At 35.1% G+C, this 23,879-nt stretch overlaps 2 protein-coding genes across 2 annotated transcripts in view; one reads left to right on the top strand and one right to left on the bottom strand.

Annotated features, from left to right (window-relative positions):
* The first annotated feature begins 1,215 nt into the window (after nucleotides 1–1,215).
* LOC127420461 (magnesium-dependent phosphatase 1-like) lies at nucleotides 1,216–6,868 on the top strand. The gene is made up of 6 exons (XM_051662777.1): nucleotides 1,216–1,346; nucleotides 1,765–1,828; nucleotides 1,973–2,080; nucleotides 5,479–5,586; nucleotides 5,695–5,780; nucleotides 5,886–6,868. Exons 1-6 carry the CDS (start codon nucleotides 1,313–1,315, stop codon nucleotides 5,966–5,968), a joined length of 483 nt encoding a protein of 160 aa, XP_051518737.1. The 5' UTR covers nucleotides 1,216–1,312; the 3' UTR covers nucleotides 5,969–6,868.
* An 8,374-nt stretch (nucleotides 6,869–15,242) lies between these two features.
* The window catches only part of LOC127420197 (cadherin-11-like), an 84,810-nt gene continuing 76,173 nt past the window's right edge, over nucleotides 15,243–23,879 (bottom strand). The window contains exons 12-13 of the mRNA XM_051662249.1: nucleotides 22,392–22,758; nucleotides 15,243–20,657 (exon numbers count right to left, since the gene is read on the bottom strand). Of these exons, the coding sequence (XP_051518209.1) occupies nucleotides 19,755–20,657; nucleotides 22,392–22,758 (1,270 nt within the window). The 3' untranslated portion in view covers nucleotides 15,243–19,754. The remainder of the gene's footprint in view (nucleotides 20,658–22,391; nucleotides 22,759–23,879) is intronic.

Here is a 23,879-nt window from a genome sequence, read left to right as displayed (position 1 = left end):
CCACAATTGGGGGGAGGGGAGAACATGAACAGGCAGAAACCACTACAAAGGGCACTGGTCATACACAGGAGGTCAAAACACATAACAACTGACAAAGAACAAGCAAACAACAGGGCATTATATACACTTAATGATAATGACTTAATGGAAGACAGGTGAAAACGATCCCAGTGATGAAGGCAGGGAATTATGGGAAATGTAGTCCGGGAGGAAAAGATGACGGGAGAAACACAAGGCAAACAACAGTGAATCAGATGGAGAGAAATGATTTTGGAAATATACCAAATGTAATTTATAATTAATAATAAAAGTCTGGAATGTGAACATAAATGGGATTTGCTCAAAAATATTATATTAATTAATTTAGATAGATTGTTTTCTTCAGATTCTTGATTTTTTATCAAAATTTGTTAAAATATGAGGTATGATGTCCTATCTCATTTAATATTTTAAAAAAAGGAGGTGATGCCTTAACTTTCTTTCCACTTTATTTGAAATAAAATATAACATGTAAATGAATGAATTATACGTTATTTATCAAATATACTGTGAATGGTTATTTGATATGGTTATTCAAAATAAAACCTTGATGTACAATTTGTATATTGTCTTTATTAAAAAAACACAAAAATAAAAAGCATAAAAAGGCTTCTATTGATTAATTAAAAAGTGAGCACTTGGAAAATTGGTATGCAATAATATGTATTTGTTCTTTATATAAAATACGTATTTTGCGTACTGCTTATATTGCTTATATTATTATAACTTAAAGTAAAATACTGTATGCTCATCTCGAGTCCATGAAAGAAAGAAGGGGTTTGGGTAGCATTCACCCCTGTCCATAGCAATCTTGAGATTTTAATATTTTAAAAACGATTATTTTTTGCAGGTATCATATTAATCCATTTTACTGGCTGTTTTATAGATTGCCTAATATATTATGTTTATATTTTCAAAGATATTTTTTGCTATGGCTACAGAGGGTAAATGAAAAGCAATTCAATTTTAAATAAAACACAACACTCTATCTGCTGAAAATCTACATTTAGATTCTCAAATGAATAATTTATCATGAAGGGTCAATTTTTGTGGATTTTGAAGATTTTATTTGTAAAGTGTGCTTCAAGAGACACGGGGGAGTGACTTGATTACGTCAGAGATGTAATTTCACTCACAGCTGATATAAACAGCCAGTGAAAAGGATTAATATGATACGTCATCACGCCACTTCCGTAATCAGCTCGCCAGTATTACTGGAAAATAAAACCGGTGTTACTTCACGTGATTTTATCCTGTGAAGCGCTGATCAAAGATGTCTAAACCGAAATTAGTCGTTTTTGACCTCGGTAAGTTTTCAGTGTTCACGTTTAAATGTTTTAATTAATGAAAACTAAAATAACAGTGTCTGTAATCCTTATTACATTGCACATGTTTAGATAAATGCATTTCCTATTTCCCCTTTCCTGTCTCTTATAATGCGGATACCACATAATACTTATGTCTTTTGACACCAATGACCACTTTACCTATTTTATATACACATATATATATATATATATATATATATATATATATATATATATATATATATATATATAATATACATAAACACACTGTATGTGTGTGTGTATATATATATATATATATATATATATATACATACATACATACATACATACATAAACACACTGTATATAGGTATATACGGTTTAATTATTACATTGCAGTGATGTTTGTTGTTATTTTACTCTTGGGTTTTAACAGATTACACTCTCTGGCCGTTTTATGTGGACAGTCATTTTGACCCACCTTTCCACAAAGATGACAGGTTTGTCTACTTCTGTTTTTAGTGTTTATTTATGGTCTGTCATTCCTAAAATTATTTAAAGGGACAGTAAATTAAAATCAATACATTTTATCTGGACATTTTTTTCCCCTTGCTGGCACACTGACCGGTTTCCTGTTTTTGCAGTGGCACAGTGCGGGATTCAAGATTTGCCAAAGTTTCTATCTACCGGGATACTGAAAAGATCCTGAGTTCACTCCAGAGTCAGGGGTTCAAGATCGGCATTGCATCACGGTAAGATTTCAAAAGGTTAGATGTGTTGCTAACTACAAGTTAGTAGTAACGAAGTCTGTGCTTAATTTAGTTGCACCACCAGTTGTCAAGGCTCTCTGTAAAGAAATGCGCATTTGCATAAAATTATTTTTATCTTTATTGATCCAATAAACAGCCCTCAAATTTGTAAACAGAAGTGTTGAAAATTCTTGAAGTTATGGTTGATGTTCAAACCTTTTTGTCTCCATAACTGTCAGCGGTAATATATTAAATTTCCAGTGAATTATGATATGTAAAAAATAAATATAATAAAGAGTATATTTCAATATGTAAATAGAAATATTCAGGAACAAGAATTAAGGGGCAGTACATAAAGCCAGTAACAGCAGGGGACGCACACTGTAAAGTGCACCATTTAAATCACTTTCATGCTGAATAGCCACTAAGAAGTCAGTTTTTACATAATGTTCTCTTTATGTAAATGAATGTAAATGTCAACACTGTCATATAGGGCCTGTGTTTAAAGGAAATAAGTCTGTCATGCAAAACATGAGATTGCCATTCAGTCAGTTTGTTTTTTTTATTCCAACCGTTACTCCTTGTTGGAGGCATCTGTGAATATTTCGTTCAAACGTACTGTAGGGTTACAAATTTACTGGTGCAGCGCTCAAATATTTAGTTGCGAGTAAACTGTAACTAAGTGTCCATATATACACTACCGTTCAAAAGTTTGGGGTCACTTGACTGAAATGTTTCTCATGATCTTAAAAATCTTTCGATCTGAAGGCATATGCTTACATGTTTGAAATTAGTTTTGTAGACAAAAATAAAATTGTGCCAACATATTAATTTATTTAATTACAAAAATAACATTTAATTTAAAAAAAAAAAAAAAAAAAAAAAAAAGGTTTTTGAAATGGATGACGGGGAACCCCCGGCGTTGTGGCATTGCCCTTCTGGCTGGGCTTTTACCCACCTCTCCAGAACTGGGGAGGGGGACAAGGGGAGGTGGGAAAAAAAAAAAAAAAAAAAAAAAAGAGGAGAGGGAAAGGGCAAGGTGGAGCGACAGTGAGAGAGGAAAAAATTCCTCGCCGGTTCCCAGACATGCCGTCGCCTGGTCCTCGACCACTCTTCCACCCTCTGGCGGATGACAGCCACTCCTCCCTGGGCGGACCGGAGCGAGTCCTCCGACCCCTAGCGGATGGAATGCCCTTCCACATTCTGGCGGCCGGTAGCGAGACCCTCTTCCCCTCGCAGACGGTGGCCGTTCCTCCGTGTCCAGGTGGCCGGCAGCGGCGACTCGGTCCCCCGGCGGACAGTCGCAGCTGCTCCTTTGGGCGGACGGCAGTGACGAGGACTCTGCGGCCCGTAGAGCGTAGTCACGGCTTGGCCTCGCCCTCCTCCTCGTCACAGGTGGCTACTTTGAAGATGCTAAAATATAACAAATTTTTTATTTATTTAGCATTTTTTTAGTCACAACATAATTCCCATAATTCCATTTTTTGTTATTCCATAGTTTTGATGACTTTACTATTATTGTAAAATGTGAAGAAAAAATAATAATAAAGAATGAGTGTTTCAAAACTTTTGAATGGCAGTGTATGCTATAACTAGTCTAATGGCTAATTTATACTTGCTAAGCAAACAGACTTCTTTTAGGCCACGTTTAATACATTTTTGTTTGAAAACACATTCATTTTGTTACGTTTTGGCCTTCTGTCCACACTGAGACAGTGTTTTTGTCTAGCGAAAACGGAGCTATTCGAAAACGCTCTCTCCAGTGGATACATTTGAAACCCATCTTCCCATTGTAGTGTGGACAGGGAAAACTTAGAAATTCGAAAACATTGATTTGTTGTTGATTTGTTGTCATGTGATGCAGCCATGTGATCAGTTCAACCAAAACAATTAAGATGGTGCCCCATGTTGTAGCAAGTTGTTGTGCCATTGTTAAAAATAAATGTTACTTTGTACAACCTCCACATTGCATTCCTTTAAAGGCGACGGGAAGTTTACTCTGAATTGCTGTCTGGTGGCTGAACAGGAGGACAATTGCGTTTCAGACCGTAAATGGAAATGATGCAGGACCACACTGCTTGCATTTTGTTTTCAAATGCGCAGTTAGGGGATTTGAGCATTTTCAGACATTTATGTGGACAAACTACTTTTGAAAACGGCAGTGTATACGAGCCGTTTTAGGAGTTTCGAAAATGAAAATGCCATTTTCAAATTGATCCTGATTAATGTGGTTAATTGGTTCACCTAAAAAGATGATGAAATGCAGTGACGTTTTTGTTCTGCCAAGGTGTTCGTTTGGAGAAATTTCTCCTGTTCATGCACATCTCTGAAATTCTCGCTAGTTCTTCTAGGCTCGAAGAGCTTTGATTGGTTAAATCTAGTGCTGTCAGTTGATTAGAAATTTTAATTGTAAAAATTTCAGTTAATCGCGATTAATCGCAAATTGTGAAAGTACTGAAATTTGACAAAATGCATTTATTTGCTTTTTAGGAAAGAAAACAAAACAATATGTAACAATATAATGCTTTATTAACATCTTCCAAACAAAGCAATCTGAAGATAGAAATGCACTAAAATAGCACCAATTCAATTAAACTTAAACATTTAGTGGGAGGTTGACTAATTAGAATTAGTCCCCACATAGGTTGCACATTAATTTGCAATGGGCATTCAATTTCTTAAACTCTCGTCCTCCACAATATTAATCAGCTGGCAGACTGAGGCTATCCGCGTTCCTACAGCAATCGTAAAGCCACGTTCATGATTCGCCTCAGGTCGTCAATGCCAGTGTCAATCGCCACTTTGAATTCCACATGAAAAGCGCTGCAGACAATGTTTTTTGTGATCGTTAAGACTTGCCATTCTTCTGTGGTAATTAAATTGCACATAACAGGGGCTGTAATGTATTTGATTTCTGTCACTAGTCCCATCTGGGCTTGTTTTGTACAACAAATAGCAATAATTTGATCAGTGACATGGCTGTTGTGTGTTTGTTGTGATGTGTGCATTAGAGTAATGACTCCGGGTGGACACATCGACACATCACAAAGGTTCCGCCCTGGTCCGACCAGTGTTTATGCTGGTTTATGCTTTATAAATGGTAAATGTGTTAATCGCGATTTAAATGTTTTTAATTAATCATGCGTTAATGCGTAAATTGACAGCTCTGGTTAAAACTAATCATCGGTGTGGTTTGGACGTTTTTTTTATCTACAACCACGCGTTCCAGCTGGGGAGCAGTTACGTAAGACTAGGTTACTGTCTTTAAAACTTTAAATTATTATTATTTAAAGATAGATAAAGGTAAATGATTATTCTATCTATCAATTATATACTGTAAATGTATCCTCTGATCTTACTGTGTATATGTTAAATCCGTGGCCTTTTTCTGTTTCTCAAAGAACCAGTGAGGTGGAGGGAGCCAAACAGCTGCTGTCACTCTATAATCTCAACCAATACATTTCCTTCAAAGAGATCTACCCCGGGTCAAAGGTCAAGCACTTTAAAAGGTACTGTGCTGCACTGTGGCAAAAATCTATCTTTGAATGTGCTTGCTCACTCACGTAGTATTTGCGTGTGTATGCGAGACGCACTGATGGCTGTTTCTCTGTCTTCAGGCTGAAATCTGACAGTATTGTCCCGTTTTCTGACATGATGTTCTTTGATGATGAGGACAGGAACATCTTGGAGGTCGGCGAGCTGGGTTAGTTATTTGCTTCCACCAACCTGGAGGCTGTTCTACCATTTTATTGCCGAAAGTTGGAGGTTTTTAGTTCGGTTTAATCACCATCTGTTTCTTCTCTCTCAGGAGTTCACTGCGTGTTGGTTCGTGATGCGATCACCTGTGATTTAGTGAACAAAGCACTCGAGGAGTTCAGCAAGAAGCAATGACGACATCGCAGAGATGCTGCTGTGGATTGTTGCTTAGTGACAGCTGCTACAGAAACAGTTATATATGTTCAATGGTTCCAAGTTTAACTAGTAACTGTACAGCACTTAGTAATTGCAAAACAAGGTCACTGTTTTTAAATGTATGAGATTTTTAATGTTACACAAAGAATACATGGAAATATGTTTTTTTTAATGATTTTTTTTTAACTTAATTTTTTTTATTTCAAGCTTTCAAGGATGCAAATTTGCCCTTAATTTAATCACCCCTTCTTACAAAGCTAGCCACAATTCCCTTTTCAGTTTCTTCCCTTTCTGTAAAGGCAATGGTCTTAAAGGGATAGTTCAATCAAAAATGAAAATTCTCTCATCATTTACTCACCCTCATGCCATCCCAGATGTGTGTGACTTTCTTTCATCTGCAGAACACAAAGATTTTTAGAAGAATATCTCAGCTCTGTAGGTCCATACAATGCAAGTGAATGGTGACCAGAACGTTGAAGCTCCAAAAAGGCAGCATAAAAGTAATCCATTCGATTCCAGTGGTTTAACCTCCTGAGACCCGAGCGTGACTGCTGTGTGCATTTTTCATTTCCCTTTTTGATTTGTAACTAGTAGCCCCTAATAAACATGCAAAAAAATAATAATAATTATGTCCTAGTGTGGGGACGGCAGGTCTAAGTTGTGAAATTTTAAATAATACCAAGCTATAGAAAGTCAGCTTTTTATATATATATATATATATATAAATTTTACATTTTATATCAAATTATTCATCATGTTTTCAGGAGTGTTGGTTATTCATGTTTTTGAGACGTTACTGACATGACAGCTGATTTTCTGTAAAGCTGCTTTGGAACAACGTGTATTGGGAAAACACAAATAAAAATGATTTGACTTGAATTTATTTTTATTTTACAATGATTTTTTTTTTTTCCTACTTTGGCAACAAAATCCTAATGTTCTCTCTTTGCACTGTCAAACAAACAATTGATAGCCAGTGCTGAAGCATTTTAATAATCAGAAATTAGCATAATTAATTCTGATACAAGTAATGGCCGACATCGTCCAATCACTGCCAACCAGGGTTGAGAGGATTACTTTTGAACTGTATTCCACTACAGATTACAGAATACATGCTGTAAAATGTAATTTGTAATGTATTCTGTTAGATTACTCAAGGTCAGTATCGTATTCTAAATACTTTGGATTACTTCTTCAGCACTGGTTGATTTTTTCACTTGTTTTGACTATAAAAACTCTGTCAGTACAGTAAGACAAAATACACATGTTAAAAATGCATTCTCTGAAAAACCTAAATATCTTATGCAGTGTTGTTTCTAAAACAAGATCAATCAAATTGATCTTGTTTTAAGGATTTTTAGATATTTTTTAAAGAAAAACTACACCAATCACAGGTGAGTTTCATGAGCCGAAACAACCTTATGTAATAGGCCATCAGTCAGACAATCTAATCAATGCGGCTCCGTTCATTTCTATAAAGTTGATTTCAATAATGCTCGTTTATCCATGTTTTTTTATCGGCATTGATGTTGATTTAAACTAATAATCTAGAGATGAGGAACACACAAATGAGAGTTATTTATCGGCATATCATTCATGATTGGCAGCATTACGTGAAATGCACATTGCAAAAAACAAAAAAACAAAGGACAATCCTCCTTTTAAGCACACATTGTAAGTGGAGTTCATATCAGTGCATGAGTCTTCATTAAGTTATGCTTTTTACAGGTAATAGTTTGATTGGGTGTTTTTGCCAATTTAAGCAGATTACTAGATCTGTGTTAAATATGTAAAGCTATTTTTAATATCAGCTCCTGTTTTATAACTCTAGGTTGGTGTGCAGTCAAAAAACTGTAGATCTGCTGTGTTCTTAGAACATTTAGAGCATTTTACTGAAGTCAATAGATATTTAGACACTTTTTTTATATACATGAAAACATACGGATGTTATTGAAACTCATAATTATTATAAGACTGTTATTGTTGTCTTTTGATAAAAGTCATGCACAGCAGCTCACAAACTGTAGGGAAATGATAGATTTGCTTTGTTCTTATAATGCTTAAAACCTCTATTCAATTCTCTTTGTAGGTCTGTAGACATACATATTTTAAAGGATTAAAAATTTATTTTGGTTGTTGATTCAGTGACTTACTAATTTCACACAAGACACTCATTTGTCACCACCTACTGGCATCACCGAATGATCACTGAATCATTAAATTGATCCGAATTAATTTTGGTGAATGTAGTCAAAACACTCGAGCCACTTGGATACATTTAAATCCCACAATGCACAAGCACAGAGTAAAAAATAAAATTGTGCACATGCACAATTGTCATCATTGTAATTGATTAAACCATTTATTCAGGACCAGCTTGTGCTCAGTCTTTTATTATCATGTGTGAAACAGAAGCAAGTGCTCCACAAGATGCCCTTTATTTATTTTTGCAATACTTGAATCTTTAAAATGCTACAAAGATTATAAGTAAATAATACGAACAGTATATATTAATATAATACTTATATTATACTTATATACTTATAATATACTGTAATATATTAATAATGCACTGTAGGTGTTGGGTCTGTGCGAGCCACCTACTGACAGCTGTGTCCCCCCCACTTTTAAAATGACTGCTACGTCCCTGCTTTTATGCTGCCTTTATCTGTATTTTGGAGCTTCAAAGTTTTGGTCACCATACACTTGAATTGTATGGACCTACAGAGCTGAAATATTCTTCTAAAAATCTTTGTTTGTGTTCTGCAGAAGAAAGAAAGTTTTACACATCTGGGATGGCATGAGGGTGAGTAAACGATGAGACAATTTCATTTTTGGGGTGAACTATCCCTTTAAGGTAATTTGGGACAAAACAAATGTTAATGGAAGTATTTGATGAAACTTTCATTTCTCTGGTGAGTACAGTAATGGCTAGAGGACAGCAGGTGACCACAGGGTCTCTCATAATTCTCATAACTCAAGCTCATTACCAAAGCTACGTTCTCCCATTAACATCATGAAATAGAAATAACTAGGTATTGGACAACGGAGGATGGTCCATTTCGCTTTGCCTTTAGGGGCTGCGTGTTAGCAGAATAAATGTGTAAGGCTATCATGTGAACTTTGAAGTACATATTGCAGATAATATGCTTTTGAAGGTATAGTTGTTTACAGGGGCGTAGATTCCAGGGGGGATGGGGGGAGCATTGTCGTAAACAAGCAAGTACAGCCCCCCCAATATTTATACCATGATCAATGGAAACATGTAAATGCATCACGTTGCAATCCCCCCAAAGTTCAAGCCAAATCTCCACCCTTGGTTGTTTAAAACTAAGAACTTTTTATCGCTCTGTGGCAGTTTGTGTTTCGCTGAATAATTTAGTGCCCAGAGCTGTAGCAGCTCGCGGTTGGTCTGAAAGCTTGCCGCTCTCCTTTCTTCTAATTTAACGGTATTCTACCTCTCAGTATAAATGGTGTGCTTTTGCCTGCTCAATCTAGGCTCTCCGCTGAATAAAATATTTGGTGTCTTACTGACAACCTGTTAAGATAAAAGCCAAAAGTGCAGCATATCTTACAGTTCAACAGACAGACAGAAAGATCTGGTTGATCCTCATCTTGAGGCCTAAAGCACATTATGGTTCTACAGTACTTCGCTTTCTTCTTCTCCTCTTCCCTTTCGTCTTTGATGAAGAAAGCAAAGTGACACTGCAATAAAAACAACACAAGCTTTTGCATTCTTCCTCTGAACATCACGGCGGTTTCATGTCACGTTAGAGAAGTTCACTCATAAACTAAAAGACTGTCATCATTTACTCACCCTCATGTCGTTTCAAGGTGTACTGCTCTGTTTTCCATGCAATTTCAATCAGTGTTGGGAAGTACAAAAAAAAAAACAAAAAAAAAAGGGATTGCTGCTTGTTCAATTTACGTAATTAAAATGAACTAAAGTAATACAATTCTAGAACAACTTGATTTCATAGTGTTCTATCTATTTAAATTTGTAAAATGGAAGTTTACCTAATCCAAATTGAGTTGGGACTACATGAATACTATTTGTGGTGGTGAATATAAAGGGTGCTACTTGTTAAGTGTTTAATGTTTTAATATTTTGCTATTTAGAAGAGTTTCCGTTATGATGGAGTTTTGGAGGTTACCATTATGGCAAAGAGTGGAGCTTGAGCTAACGATAAGGACAATATTTTGCACAGGAAGTGTATTGCTCGCTTCATTGAGCAACTGCTGTGCTAACAATAGCATAAATGCTTAACTACACTGTAGTGCTTCCAACTAGCATGTGTTTAGCATACTAACATTCACTTTCACTAGCTAGTACACAACGAAATAAGAGATTTATTTGAGTTACACTGACACGTCTATTTTTGTTAGGTTTACCCAATTCATCTAGGCTCTTTCTACACAACGTGTTTGTGTTGAGATTACTCAGTAATTTTAAGTTACGAAAACTCATTTCAAACACGTAGAACCACTGTCAATGTTTGAATCAAGTTTAGCCAAATAGCTATTTTTTTTTAGTGTAGTTAACTAAAAGTAGCGACGCCACACTACTAACTTAAAAACATACTTTTTAGTAATAAACCTTAACCGTCTTCTCTCACATGTAGTGCCGGAAAAATAAATAATTTAAGTGAATCGGTTCTTTCGGACAGTTCGTTTAAACGAACTGGTTTAAATAAACGATTCCCTTCTATTTAGAGTTGGGAACTCTGACTCGTTTGAGTGAGACAGTCCATGTACTGCAAATGAACTAGTTCACATTAATGATTCACTGATTCACTTGAGACCCTGCCCAGCATTAAAGGGATTTAGCCTTTCTTTTTTTTTTTTTAAACCAAAATGTTTAGTTAATTATTGCTGTTTATCACTACATTTCGAGTCAGTAATATAAAAATAGGGTTTTGTCTAATTTTATTCATGTATATTATGTATACATTTGTGTTCAATTAAATGTTGTCACCCTGTTGGTTGGTAAGGGAATGTCACCCTAATTAAAATAATCAAAACCTTCTGATTGCAGAGATAAATAATATAATCAGAATTTAAAATATTTAAAAATATTTTCTTTTTTAAATAGTTTCAATGTGGCAAGTTACTTTTTGGTAGTAGCTTGTAGTGTAACTAGCTACTTTTTTTTTTAACAGTAGCTTGACTGTAGTTTAACTACTTTAAATAATGAGTAGCTTGTAGCTTATTAAAATACAGTTTCAAAGTAGCTTCCCCAACACTGATTACAAAGAATGGAGATTGGAGCTTTCAAGCTTAAAAAAAGAGGCATCGTAAAAGCATCATAAATGTAGCCCATATGACGTGTAAGCTATTCCTAGTCTTCTGAAGCCATACGATGGCTTTGTGCGAGAAGTAGACAGAAATTTAAGTCACTATTCAATGTAAATCTGTCCAATGGTTCACAAAACCAGTCTGAAAGATTCATTCACAAATCGGGTTGAACTGGTTCTCTAGTTCAATTCACTGACTCAGTGATCCAGTCGCAGTGGTTTTCGAGTTAACAGCTCACTGCAGTGGAAACTTATTGGTGAATAATCACTTAAATTTTAGTCTGTTCATCTTTTGTGTCATTTTTAAAGCTTGAGAGCTCCAGTGTATTCATTAAATTCATTGTGATTGCATGGAAAGTACATTCTCCAAAAAGAAAGTCATACGAGTTTGGAACGACAGTAGAGAGAGTAAATGATAACAAAATTTCATTTTTGAGTGAACAATTCTTTTAATGCTTTCTATAGAGTGGAAATTTTGTGCTGTGCCAGTTTTATCTTATGCAGCTTAAAAATGTAAAAATGCATGCTGTGGATTATAATTTTGGACCAGAGCCAATACTATATATGGTATATTTAAAGGTTTTACTGAACCACTAAAATAAATAACAGCCTTGGCATATGATAACCTTTATAATATATAATGGCATGCTTAATATGAGTCATTATGTATATTAATGGGTTTGAGTGAAATAGGATTTTTTAACAGACGTTCATATTCTCAGTACATTAAAACTGTTGATGTTGGCAGCTTGGGAAATATGATGATTTATCAGTTTTTCATGATTTCATATGCAGTACAAGTAGCGACCTTAACAGCAATCATTTTTGACTTTCCTAACACTATGTCTAGTTATGTAAGATATTTCTATGTACACTGAACGATGTTGTCGCCATCAAAAGCACTTTTTGAACATAAATACAGGGATGTGTAAACATAAAAAGGCTCTCCAAATGTGTCCCATTGTGCTGTCGATTACCACATAAAGTAATGTTGAATTGCCATTGGTTTTATAAAAAGAAACAAAAAACATGTTAACAGTAATGCACTTACAATGGAAGTCAATGGGGCAAGAAATGTAAAATGGCAAAAAAAAAAAAAAAAAAAAAAGCAGAAATGCAAAGCCTGTATTTTTGTTAAAGCACTTAGAGAGCAACAGTCCCCACATACTTTTTCAGCCATCTTGGAACAGGAAGTATTTTTCCCATTCTTTTTTTCTATAGGAAAAAGTATTCCATAAGGAAAAAATATTTGAAAATTGGACAAAAAGACAAAGATTCAAGACTGTGTACTTTTTTAATGAGCGAATGAACTACAATCCCATAAAGCACTGCAAATGACCTAGTTAAAATTAAAAACAATAAAAAAACATCACTAGATTATAAGTATAGAATCAATATATTGTAAGTACTGTATATTGCAAAATATTCAGATATATACAAATATATAAATAGTCTGAGTGTACGGAGGCCGACTTGTTCACAGTGCGTCATGGGAGTGGGCGGTCACTGCAGAGCTCTTTTGCCGCGGTTTGTTTACTGCGTTTCTCTGATTGGTGGATTTCATACCCCAGCATCATGGATAGTGCAGTTCTTCTCCAGGAATTCAGCTATTAAACATGATTTAAAAAAAAAAAAAAAAAGATTAAAATACTGCAGACAACCTCGATGGTCTTGGTCTTATGGTAGGTCTGTCTTTAAAGGTTTATAAGTTATCATTAACAATCAATTACCCTTTGGAAAAAAAAAATATAATAATAATAATAATAATGAGATTTTTACTTCCAGTAACAGTCTGTTGTGCTCTATTATTCTCCTGTACAAAAGCTGTATCATTTCAGCAGTGAAATTGTCGAAATTGTGTTATATAATTAGCTGTGGGCCTACTTTTCTTGGTGGATGAAATTCTATTTATGTAATTCCTGTAGATTGGTGTTTGCTCCATGTAAACAGTAATTTGTATGTAGTATATCATGTCCATTTCTGGTATCTTTGTCTGTATTATGTGAGTTACTGTTTAGCTGCTGTACATGATTATAGATGCTTTGGAACCATGGAAGATATGATATACAGTACCAAGAAAAAGTATGTGAACCCTTTGTAATTACCTGCATTTATAAATTGGTCCTAAAATTTAGTTTGATCTTCATCTAAGTTACAATAATGAACAAACACAATCTGTTTTAACTAAATAACACACAACTTATTGTATTGTTCTTGTACATACTGAATACATCATTCAACAATTCACAGTAGGTTGGAAAAAAATATCGGAACTCCTAGGCTAATGATGTCAGCAATAGCTAATTAGAGTCAGGAGTTGGCAAACCTGAGATTCAATTAATGAAACGAGATTGGATGTGTGGGTTAGAGCTACTTTGACTTATAAAAAGTACTCAAACATTTTGAGTTTGCTATTCACAAGAAGCATCTGCTGACATGGACCATACCTTGCAAAAAAGAATTGTTGCTTTGCATTAAGATGGAAAGTGTTACAAAGTTATCTCGAAGAGCTTAGATATTCATCTGTCCACAGTTAAAGTAATTGTCTATAAATGGAGACAATTTAGTACTGTGGCTACTCCCACTAGAAGTGGCTGTCCAGCCAAGATAACTCAAAGGGCACACAGCAGAATGCACAGTGAGGTAAAAACAAAACAAGCAAAAAAAACGCTACTTTGAAAATGTTTTGTGGACTGATAAAACTAAGGTTGAATTGTTTGGGAAGAACACACAGCACTATGTGTGTCGTAAAAAGGCCACCACTTACCAACATGAAAACATCATCCCAACAGTGGAGGAAGCATCTGCTTCGGGGCCTGGACCGCTTGCCATCATCGAGGGAAAAATGAATTCCCAAATTTATCAAGATATCCTACAGGATAATGTCAGGGTGGCTGTGCACCAGCTGAAGCTCAGTAGAAGTTAAGTGATGCAGCAGGATAATGACCCTAAACATCGAAGTAAATCCACTACAGAATGGCTTCAGAAAAAGAAAATCCACCTTTTGGAGTGGCCCAGTCAGAGCCAGACATTAACCCAGTAGAGATGCTGTGGAATGACCTCAAGAGACCCGTTCACACCAGACATCCTAAGAATATGGCTGAGCTGAAGCAGTTCTGTAAGGAAGAATGGTCCAAAATTCCTTCTAAACACTGTGCAGGTCTAATCTGCAGCTACCGGAAACACTTGGTTGAGGTTTTTGCTACCAAAAGAGGATCGACCAATTATTAACTCCAAGGGTTTACTTATTTTTTCCACAGTACTGTTTTATTTTAATGGGATGTGTTCAATAAAGACATAAAAGATTATAATTGTTTGTGTGTTGTTAACTTAAGCACATTGTGTTTGTCTACTTGTGACTTTGATGAAGATGAGATCACATTTTATGACCAATTAATGCAGAAAACCAGCTAATTCCAAAGGGTTCACACACTTATTCTTGCCACTGTAAACAATATGCAATAACATGTTCGAAATGAAGTCCTTATTCATAGATAACATCTCTCAAATCCCATTCAATCTGGCTGCCTCACAATGCGTCATGCCAGATTTACTTCAACAACATCAACACACACAAATTGATTCTTGCAAGTCTCATGATTGATCACTACATAGAATGTTTGACTTTGCAAAAGTGCCAATGAGATTTGAGAGCTCTGGTGGAGAGCAAGATTTGCATACACTAACAACTAAAATTTCAGCCTGTTCCTCACGCAAAGCTACCGTATGTTTCAAAAGACTTGGATTACAGAGCGCAGATCGTATGCACAACATTGGCGGTACTCTTATGGTGCTTTTTTGTCGTTTTTGGAGCTTGACAACCCTGTCGTTTTCCCTGTGTTTTTGTAACAAAATTTCATTAACTTCTCCTTTAGTGTTCCATGGCAGAAACAAACAGACACACTTTTGGATCGACACGAAGGTGAGGAAATGATGGCAGGATTTTCATTTTTGTGGGAACTATGCCTTTATATTCTGAACTTGCGCATCCAAGTTTGCCAAAGTTCACTGTACACAATTTATTGAACATTAGCAGACAGTTCATTAAATGATTTCACATCGTACAACAGGTCAGACATTTTCAGGATCTGCATCCAATTAATTCAACATTCACATAAAGAAACGTATTCTCACATCTAAAAACTTTTTTTCAATGATATTTACATCTGTACATGAAAACACAATTTAGATTTACCTACAAACAACACACAGAAAAAGGGGAAAAAAACAAAGTATAAGAAACATGGTAACACTTTACAGTAAGGTATATATGTTTACATTACTTACCGCAATAGTTAACGTGAAACAATAATTGTACAGCATTTATACATTTTTGTTAATGTTATTTTTTTACAGATACAAATTCCTTTTTTAACAAGTTGTATTAGTTAATGCATTATGAACTAACGTGAACTAATAATGTATATTTATACATTGACATTAACCAAGATTAATTAATGCTGTAAAAAATAGTGTTTTCATTTGTAGTTCACCATACTGAATGCATTAACTAATGTTAACAAATAGAACCGTATTGCAAAGTGTTACCAGAAACATAATCACATTCAGTTTATAAGTTCATTGTTTTTAGGATTCGTTTGCATAGGTCTTGCTTAAAAACAGGGTTAATTAAGTGCTGGCACGAGACATGGTTTAATGGTCTGTGCTAGGCTAAACCAGGTTAAGAATCTTAACTTGTAAAGTAACTAAAAAAAGATTTAAAAAATGGTTGAAAGTTAGACATGCTCAAAATCATTTCTTTTTTTCTTTTAAGTGTGTGGTTGCAGTTACCTAGTAAAGAAAAAAGATTATTTTTTTCGAGTAATCTTTTTTGAACCATTTCAAACAGTTAAGCTTCCTTGCTGTCAAAATTGGCACAACATTTTTTTCCCCTTATTAATACACAGGCATCAATACGAATTTGCCAGCGATTGTACATATTTCATGAGACCTATGTTTCAAACAATGCAGCTTGCAGGGCTGAAATCAATATTTCACAAATGAGACGTTTCATAACTTTGGCTTGGCGTGCTGATGTGAATTATTCACTTAAGTGTAACGGGAGAACACAGATAGAGACGGCTTGTGTCACATGTGACACTACGGTATGTGTGTGTGCAGGGCTTAATTTGTGCCGGAACAAACCGAATCCAGATTCACCATCCCAGAATTCGATCCAACACCTATTTTAGTGAATCCCTCACAACATAGATCAAATTTAAACTGTACATGTTTCATAAAAAAACCAAGTATAATAGAAATGTTGTCGATAACTCGGAATATCCCCCTTAAAAATCTAAACAAAAAGTAGTGATGCAGTGTTTTGTTCACATTTGCAATCTTATAATCAGTCTTATAATGGCACCATCCCCATTGAAATCAATAGTTTCGGTGTAAACTCTAGTGTGTAGATGTTCTTATATCCAATCTATACTGTAAACGAGTGCCGCAACAAAACTTGATCGCACCCACCATAATCAACAAGCTGTCTACATTGCAAGCGTTTTAATTGGCGATGAAGTGCTGCTACGCTGCTCGCTTGCAGAGTCGACCTTTTCCATGCAATTACAATGAATGAGGCCCGGAGCATTCAAGCTTCGAAAGGGACCCAAAATTACCATTAAAGTGACTTCAGAAGTCATATGATAGCCTTATGTTGGCAACAGATCGAAAATTAATTCATTTTTCATTCAAAATCTTGACATCTGCCCTAACTCTGCTTGGTACGTTCATGAGAAGAGTTAAGAATTTATCTTTCTTTAGAGTCTGATCTTCTAAATGTAATGCTCGATTCAGTTGACAAAACTGGTATGAATGATTCATTCACAACTTAACTCACTGATTCAATGATTGAGTCACAGGGTTTCTCGAGTTAATAGCTCACTTGAGGTGATGATTTTCAGTGAAAAATGTCTTTAATTTCAGTCTGTTCCTCACACAAAGCTATCGTATGACTTCAGAAAAAGACTGGGTAATAGGATTGGGTGGACTAATCTACAGTATATCAATACTTTCAATACTGATGTTGTATCGAGAGGATCTATACTCACATAAAACATTTTTTTAAATAAACTAGTGATTTTATGATTTATGAAAATTATTGTTTCATAAAGTGTTGTTAGTCGATTAAAATTTTTAATCGCAATTAATCGCACAATTTGTTTTGTACTTAATTGCGATTAATCACAGATTTTGAAAGTGCTGAAATTTGACTATATATATACTTCTTTTTCTGTTAAAATGCATTTAGTTTCTTCTTAGAAAAGAAAACAACATGTAACAATAATGTTTTGTTATAATTTCCCAAATAAAGCATTCTACAGTATAAAGATAGAAATGCACTAAAATAGCACTAACTCTAGTAACCCAAAGTCTAAGTGGGAGTTTGACTAATTGAAAGAACTAGTCCCGGTTGCATATTTATTGCAATGGGCATTAAATCTCTTAAACTCTCATCCTCTACAATATTATTCAGCTGGTAGACGGTGTCGATCTGCTTTCCTACAGCAATCATGAAGCGTCATTCATGATTCACATCAGAGCGTCAGCGCCAGCGTTGCTGTCAACTCCACATGAAAAGCGCTTGGAGACAAAAACATCTCATTCTGCGTTTTGGTGATAGTTAAGACTTGACGTGCTTCTGTGGTAATTAAATTGCACATTACATCAGCTGAAGAATACTAAATTTCTATCACAAGTCCCATCTGGGCTTGTGTTGTACATCAAATAGTGTTAAGCTCCTTTCTCAATCATTTTATCACTGACATGGAAGCGCTGTTGTTTGTGTTGTGAAGTGTGCGTTAGTGTGCGTCAGTTTAATGACTCTGGGCGGACACATCGCAAAGGTTCTGCCCTTCCAACAAGTGTTTATGCTGGTTTATGCTGTATTAACGGTAAATGCGTTAATCGCGATTAAGAAAATTAACGCATTAATCTTTTTTAACGAATCTCTAGTTTCATAACATTCAAGGATAATTTGCAGTTTAGGCCTATGAATAATCATAAAAAATGGGTTTCAAATATAAAGTTAAATGGCTAAAATTACCCATTTTACCCTCAGAAATAGCAACAAAATAAATTTAATAGAGGTATCGATCGGTATTGGTATTGATATTCGCAATATTGGCCTTGATAGCACTTGGTATCGGATCAAAAGAAAATACGTGGAAAATAAGTGGTATCACCCATTTACTGGGTAAAAATCTAATTTTTACTGTTAATCTTAATCTTCATTCGAACCTGATTTCGATTCTTAAAATCAACAAGACCGATCTTTTAATTTTACTCAACCTGATCCCATGAGAATTTGTCACACTATTACGAGGTGGTGAAGTTAATTTGTATGAAATCGTACGAGTTATACACCCACCAATGAGAGACGCTTCCCTTGTGTCCTTGTAGTTCCCAATGTGCCGTTTGTTAATCCAAAACTTTGTTTTCCCAACTTTAACCCCAAACCAAACACCATCCCTTAACCTAACCATAGAGTGTAACAGCTATCCAGAGCATAAACATAACCATGATATTAATGTTAAAAGCCCTGATGTGTCACACGGAAGAAAACGACACTTCCGGGTTACAAATGCATGTTTCGTGAAACATATGTCATAAGTTTGTATGTTTTCGTACAAGTAAGTCGTACGAATTCACCACCTTGTATTATTGTGACAAATTCTCATGAGACTGTGTTGTTTAACTTTAAAATTTACTTCAGTTTTGGTTGTGTTGATACAGTAATTATATCTGTTATTATATCTGTAAATATATAGCAATTGAACTGCATAGTTTGGTCCATGTTGTTAATTCTTTTAATATTTCATAATGTACCAAGTTAGTAGGTTCCTTGTTTATTTTAGAGCATTAGCTGAGAAATCATTTATTCCATATACAAACAAAATGGACATTATAACTGAAATATACCCAAATGGATCAGAATCGAATCAAATAATTTCGAAATCGGAACTGAAACGAATCATATCAGGAAATCTGTTTTGATACCCAGTCTACTTCAGAATTCTTGGAATATACTGACTACTTTAAAAGTTCCTTTAAGATGCTTTTGCATCCTTTTTAAAGCTTGAAAGCTCCAGTCCTCATTCATCGTAACTGCATGAAAAAGAGCTAACATTTTTCTTCAAAATAATCTTCATAAAAATTACATTAAAATCTTTCTTTTTTTTCTTTTTCTTTTGTATTGCACGTAAGAAAGATAAAGTCATTTTGGTTTGAAATGACATGTGGGTGAGAAAATGATGACAGATTAACTATTCCATGCACTCTTGTGTGTGTTTGGGCATTAAACTAAATGCATGTGAAACTGAGGAAGGGGCATCCATAACACTGTTTGGTTTTGTAAAACACTGATTATACAGATTTTTGTCAGGTCCATGTAAAATTCTCTTTGTCCGGATTGTGCTCATTGGCTCCTTTCCACAGTTATTGCTTTTGAATAGTCACAACGTGACATCACATCATTTCCTCTTTCTCTCTGGTCCTATTTCCATTTCCTCTGTATTTTCCTCCTCTTCCTGCCCAGTCTCATTTGATTCACTCGATTTGTCCTCTTTTGCCTCCATTCCATCTCTTATTTCTTCCACTATGTTTTCCTCTTTTGATTTTTCTAACTGGTATTCTTCCTTTAAATTCTCATCCTCTTGATTTCCTTTATCATCTTTTTCTTTCCCTTGTTCCCTAAAAATATCAAGCAACCTTTGAAACTTAGGTCCCCATTCCTCTAACCCATCTTTCTCTGTGTCTTTCTCTGCCTCGCTTTCGAGCGAGCTTAGAGACGTCGCCTGCGACCCGCTCCCCTCCAGTCCGTACGTCTGCAGTGAGTCGTATGGTGGTTGCATGGGGTCAAAGGTCACCAGGGCTAGGCGGTGTTGCAGAAAGTCTCCCATTCTGTTTGTTAGAGAATCTGCACCTGTCTTTTCCGAGTTCGCCTGTCCAACCTTCCCCTTTCCCAAGCTCCACCCTCTCTCATACAGCCCCGCCCCTCCTGGGAGGGGCATCATGAGGTGTGGCACATAGTTCTGCCTGCCTACTCCATATAAGCCCATTAGCCCAGCAGCTTCTGGATGGAGAAAAGTAGTGCCGGCGAAAGGTATTCCTCTGCCACCTCTCAGCAAGGTCCCTTCCATTGTTCTGAATGGCATTTCCTGTGTGCTGTGGCCTGGTGTGGTTTGGCTGGTGTTTTTATCCATAACCGAAGCAGGGATGGAGTCGTCGGTGGTGATGGTTGAAATGGAAGCTCGGGTGGTCAAGCAATGGGACGACGACCCGGTTTTATGCCCCAAAGAACTGCTCGAGGCCTCCGAGCAAGAACCGCTCTGACTGGAACCCTTCATATACAGAATCTGGTCAGAATGCACTGACTGAGAGAGAGAATAAAATAGAAAATTGTGAGGAACATAAAATGTTTAAAAGTTAAAGAATTAAAAGGGTAGTTCACCCAAAATTGAAAATTATCTCATCATTTACTCACCCTCAAGCCATCCCAGATGTGTATAACTTTCTTCTACTGAGCACAAATGAAGATTTTTAGAAGAACATCTCAGCTCTGCAGGATCCAAAACTTTGAAGCTCAAAAAGCACATAAAGGCAGCATAAAAGTAATCCATACGACTCACGTGGTTCAATCCAAGTCTTCAGAAGCAATATGATAGGTGTAGGTGAAAAACAGATCAATATTTAAGTCCCTTTTTACTATAAATCTCCACTTTCAAACTGCCCTCCTAAGCGCTCTTCTCTCCTAAGAGTTCTTCTTCTTTTGTTTTTGGCGATTCACACTCTATGTTCATATTGCCAGCTATTGGGCAGGGAGGATAATTTATAGTAAAAATGGACTTAAATATAGATCTGTTTTTCACCTACACCTATTATATCACTTCTGAAGATATGGATTTACAAATGGAGTCTTACGGATTACTTTTATGCTGCATTTATATGCTTTTTTTAGCTTTAAAGTTTTGGACCCTGTTGACTTGCATTGCATGGACTTACAGAGCTGAGATATTCTTCTAATAATCTTCGTTTGTGTTCAGGAGAAGAAAGAAAGTCATACACATCTGGGATGGCATGAGAGTGAGTGAACGATGAGAGAATTTTCATTTTTTGGTGAACTATTCCTTTAAGGGTTGTCCGAGTTGATAAAGATGAGTAATCTTTTAAAAATCTAGTTTAAAACACATGTGGAAATGTAATATTTGAGTCCATGTTGGTTTCACAATTTTTTTGAAAAACATTTTTAGCACTTTCTACTAAAAATACAAAAAATAAAATGTTTTAATGACGTGTAAAAATGTCATGTGGTATAACCATCAAGTAAAAGATTATAAAAAATACTTTCTTTGCACCTTGAATACACGAGAGTGTACACAACTTAATCACTAATTTAAAAAAAGTTTTCTCAGGGTCACAACACATGGCGCGAAAAAATTCACCTTTTCATAAAAATGTCAAAATATTAATATTTAATGATATGATAAAATAATGATTTTTTTTAAACTTCAAACTTTTTTTTTCCACTTTTTTTTTTTTTTTTTTTTTGGTCACATAACAAAATGGCCGCCTACATGTTGGTTACACAAAATCCCTTCGATTTGGTGGACAAAAGTTTCTCAAATATTAATAATATTTTTCAAGTAAAAATGTTTCACATCTTATTGTTTCACTGCAACATCAATGACTTGAAAAATGTATTAATTATAATTAGAAATACATTTCCCTATGAAGAAATTAGCTTTTTTATTCCGTGTGGTTTTTATTTCCAGGGCCCTACTGTTGCACTGGAAATATGTAGGTCTTATATCACCCTGAAGGGGTTTATTTTGTGATAATGACCCGTAGATTATGACTGTAGATTATCCCGCTTATTACACGACTACTTTCCAAGTAACCAAGTAGCATATTAAACGGACATGAAATATTGACTTGAGTGGTGAATATATCACTTTATCCCTGGATGTACGGTCATCAGTGTTGCGTGTAATCTAATTACAAAGTAATTAGTTACAGTAATCTGGATTAGTTTTTAGTCCAAAAAGTAGTGTAATGCATTATAAATACCATTGATAAATATCAGTGGCAAAATCTTGCAGGATGTTTACCTGATCCTGGCTCAGTGTATGACTCTCCGAGATGACCTCACTTCCTGTCTCACTTTCTTTTGGAATACTTTCGGTGGATCCGTCAACTTCTTTGTGCTCAGAACCATCCCTGCTCTTGCCGATAAATACAGAACCGGACTCTAAAGGACCGACGGGCTGGCCTTGGCTACCTGGGAGAACATATGCCAGTTTGGTGAGGTCTAGCCTGGAGCTGAACGGTGCAAGTCTGTTTCGTGGAGCGGGTAGGGTCTGGATGCTGTAGCAGTACTGTCCGTAGAGAGGTGCAGAGATGGGGCGGTGCGGATCCAAACCTAAACACTCACTCCAGCTGAATGTTCTGATGCTGTCTAGATTGTCCTGAGAATACCTGTTAGAGTAAAATCATTCAAATGAATCATTACTTTGTCATTTTAAATTAGTGTGTAAGACATTGGAGACATAGTGTGCGAATATTGCAGTTTTTAATTGTTAAGAGACTTCTATCACTATTGTGCCTTTGAACAAATACTTTAGGTTATTTAGCGGTACCTTCAGTGTTAAATTATCAATTAGTTACATTTAATAGTGCATTTATGACTGTTTCCACATTTAAAGGTTTACTGAAGTTTTGTTGCTTTTCATCCATGTTTGTTAACTTTGAGGTCATTTATATACTTGTGTACTCCTAAAAGTTGGTAAAATAAAATAAAATAAAATAAAATAATAAAATAAAAAGCAAGTATATGCATGTAATATTTACAGTCTTTTCTTTGCCTTTTAGGACAATAGAGCAAAATATTGATGCCATCATGTCCTGTCAAGGGGTGTATACAAATGTATACAATATTATACAATATCAAATATTCGCTGATATACTTGATTCTGGTGCTAGTTTCATATCTCTTGAATCACTCTGTGGTTTATTACTGTTACTTCAGTAATTTCAGTAAAATTACTGTTAATTATTATTATTATTATTATTATGTTATTACTATTATTATAATATAATATACAAATTTTAATTAATAATTTCATTATTATATTCATTTGTATTAAGTAGACATGTAATAAGGGGTATAGTGTACTGAAATACTCATGAAAATATTACTTCAGCCTATTTTTAAGATTTTAGCATTTCAACTGAATTACAAAATTCCACCAAACTGAATTTAATAGAATCTTTAAACATTTCACATTATGCTTAATTCATAATAAGTATATACGGTGTATATATATATATATATATATATATACTGTACATTTACATACATATCTGAGTGGATTTTATCAATGTGTTGTTTTAAAAATACTAAAATATTTGTTTTATCCCCCCAGACATAAGATTTAAAAATTGAATTGTAATTTTTCAAATTGTTAGATGCAGTATTTTTTTTTATTTATTTTTGTATTATTATTATTATTTTTTTTTTATCAAAATACCAGATAATTCTACAGTACAACATTTAAAAGGCATATCATGGAAAGGTGAGGACGTGGTCGAGCATCCGT

This window comes from Myxocyprinus asiaticus, chromosome 29 (assembly GCF_019703515.2).
Source record: "Myxocyprinus asiaticus isolate MX2 ecotype Aquarium Trade chromosome 29, UBuf_Myxa_2, whole genome shotgun sequence".
NCBI lineage: Eukaryota > Metazoa > Chordata > Actinopteri > Cypriniformes > Catostomidae > Myxocyprinus > Myxocyprinus asiaticus.
The sequence above is the reverse complement of the archived record's forward strand: the minus strand, read 5'-3'. Positions and strand labels throughout refer to the sequence as shown.

What these genes read in the sequence shown, in the direction of transcription:
- LOC127420461 (XM_051662777.1), top strand. Translation starts at nt 1,313, where the DNA reads ATGTCTAAACCGAAATTAGTCGTTTTTGACCTCG. An exon ending in CCTTTCCACAAAGATGACAG is followed by an intron (nt 1,829 to 1,972) that starts GTTTGTCTACTT and finishes CTGTTTTTGCAG; the next exon opens with TGGCACAGTGCGGGATTCAA. An exon ending in CTTGGAGGTCGGCGAGCTGG is followed by an intron (nt 5,781 to 5,885) that starts GTTAGTTATTTG and finishes CTTCTCTCTCAG; the next exon opens with GAGTTCACTGCGTGTTGGTT.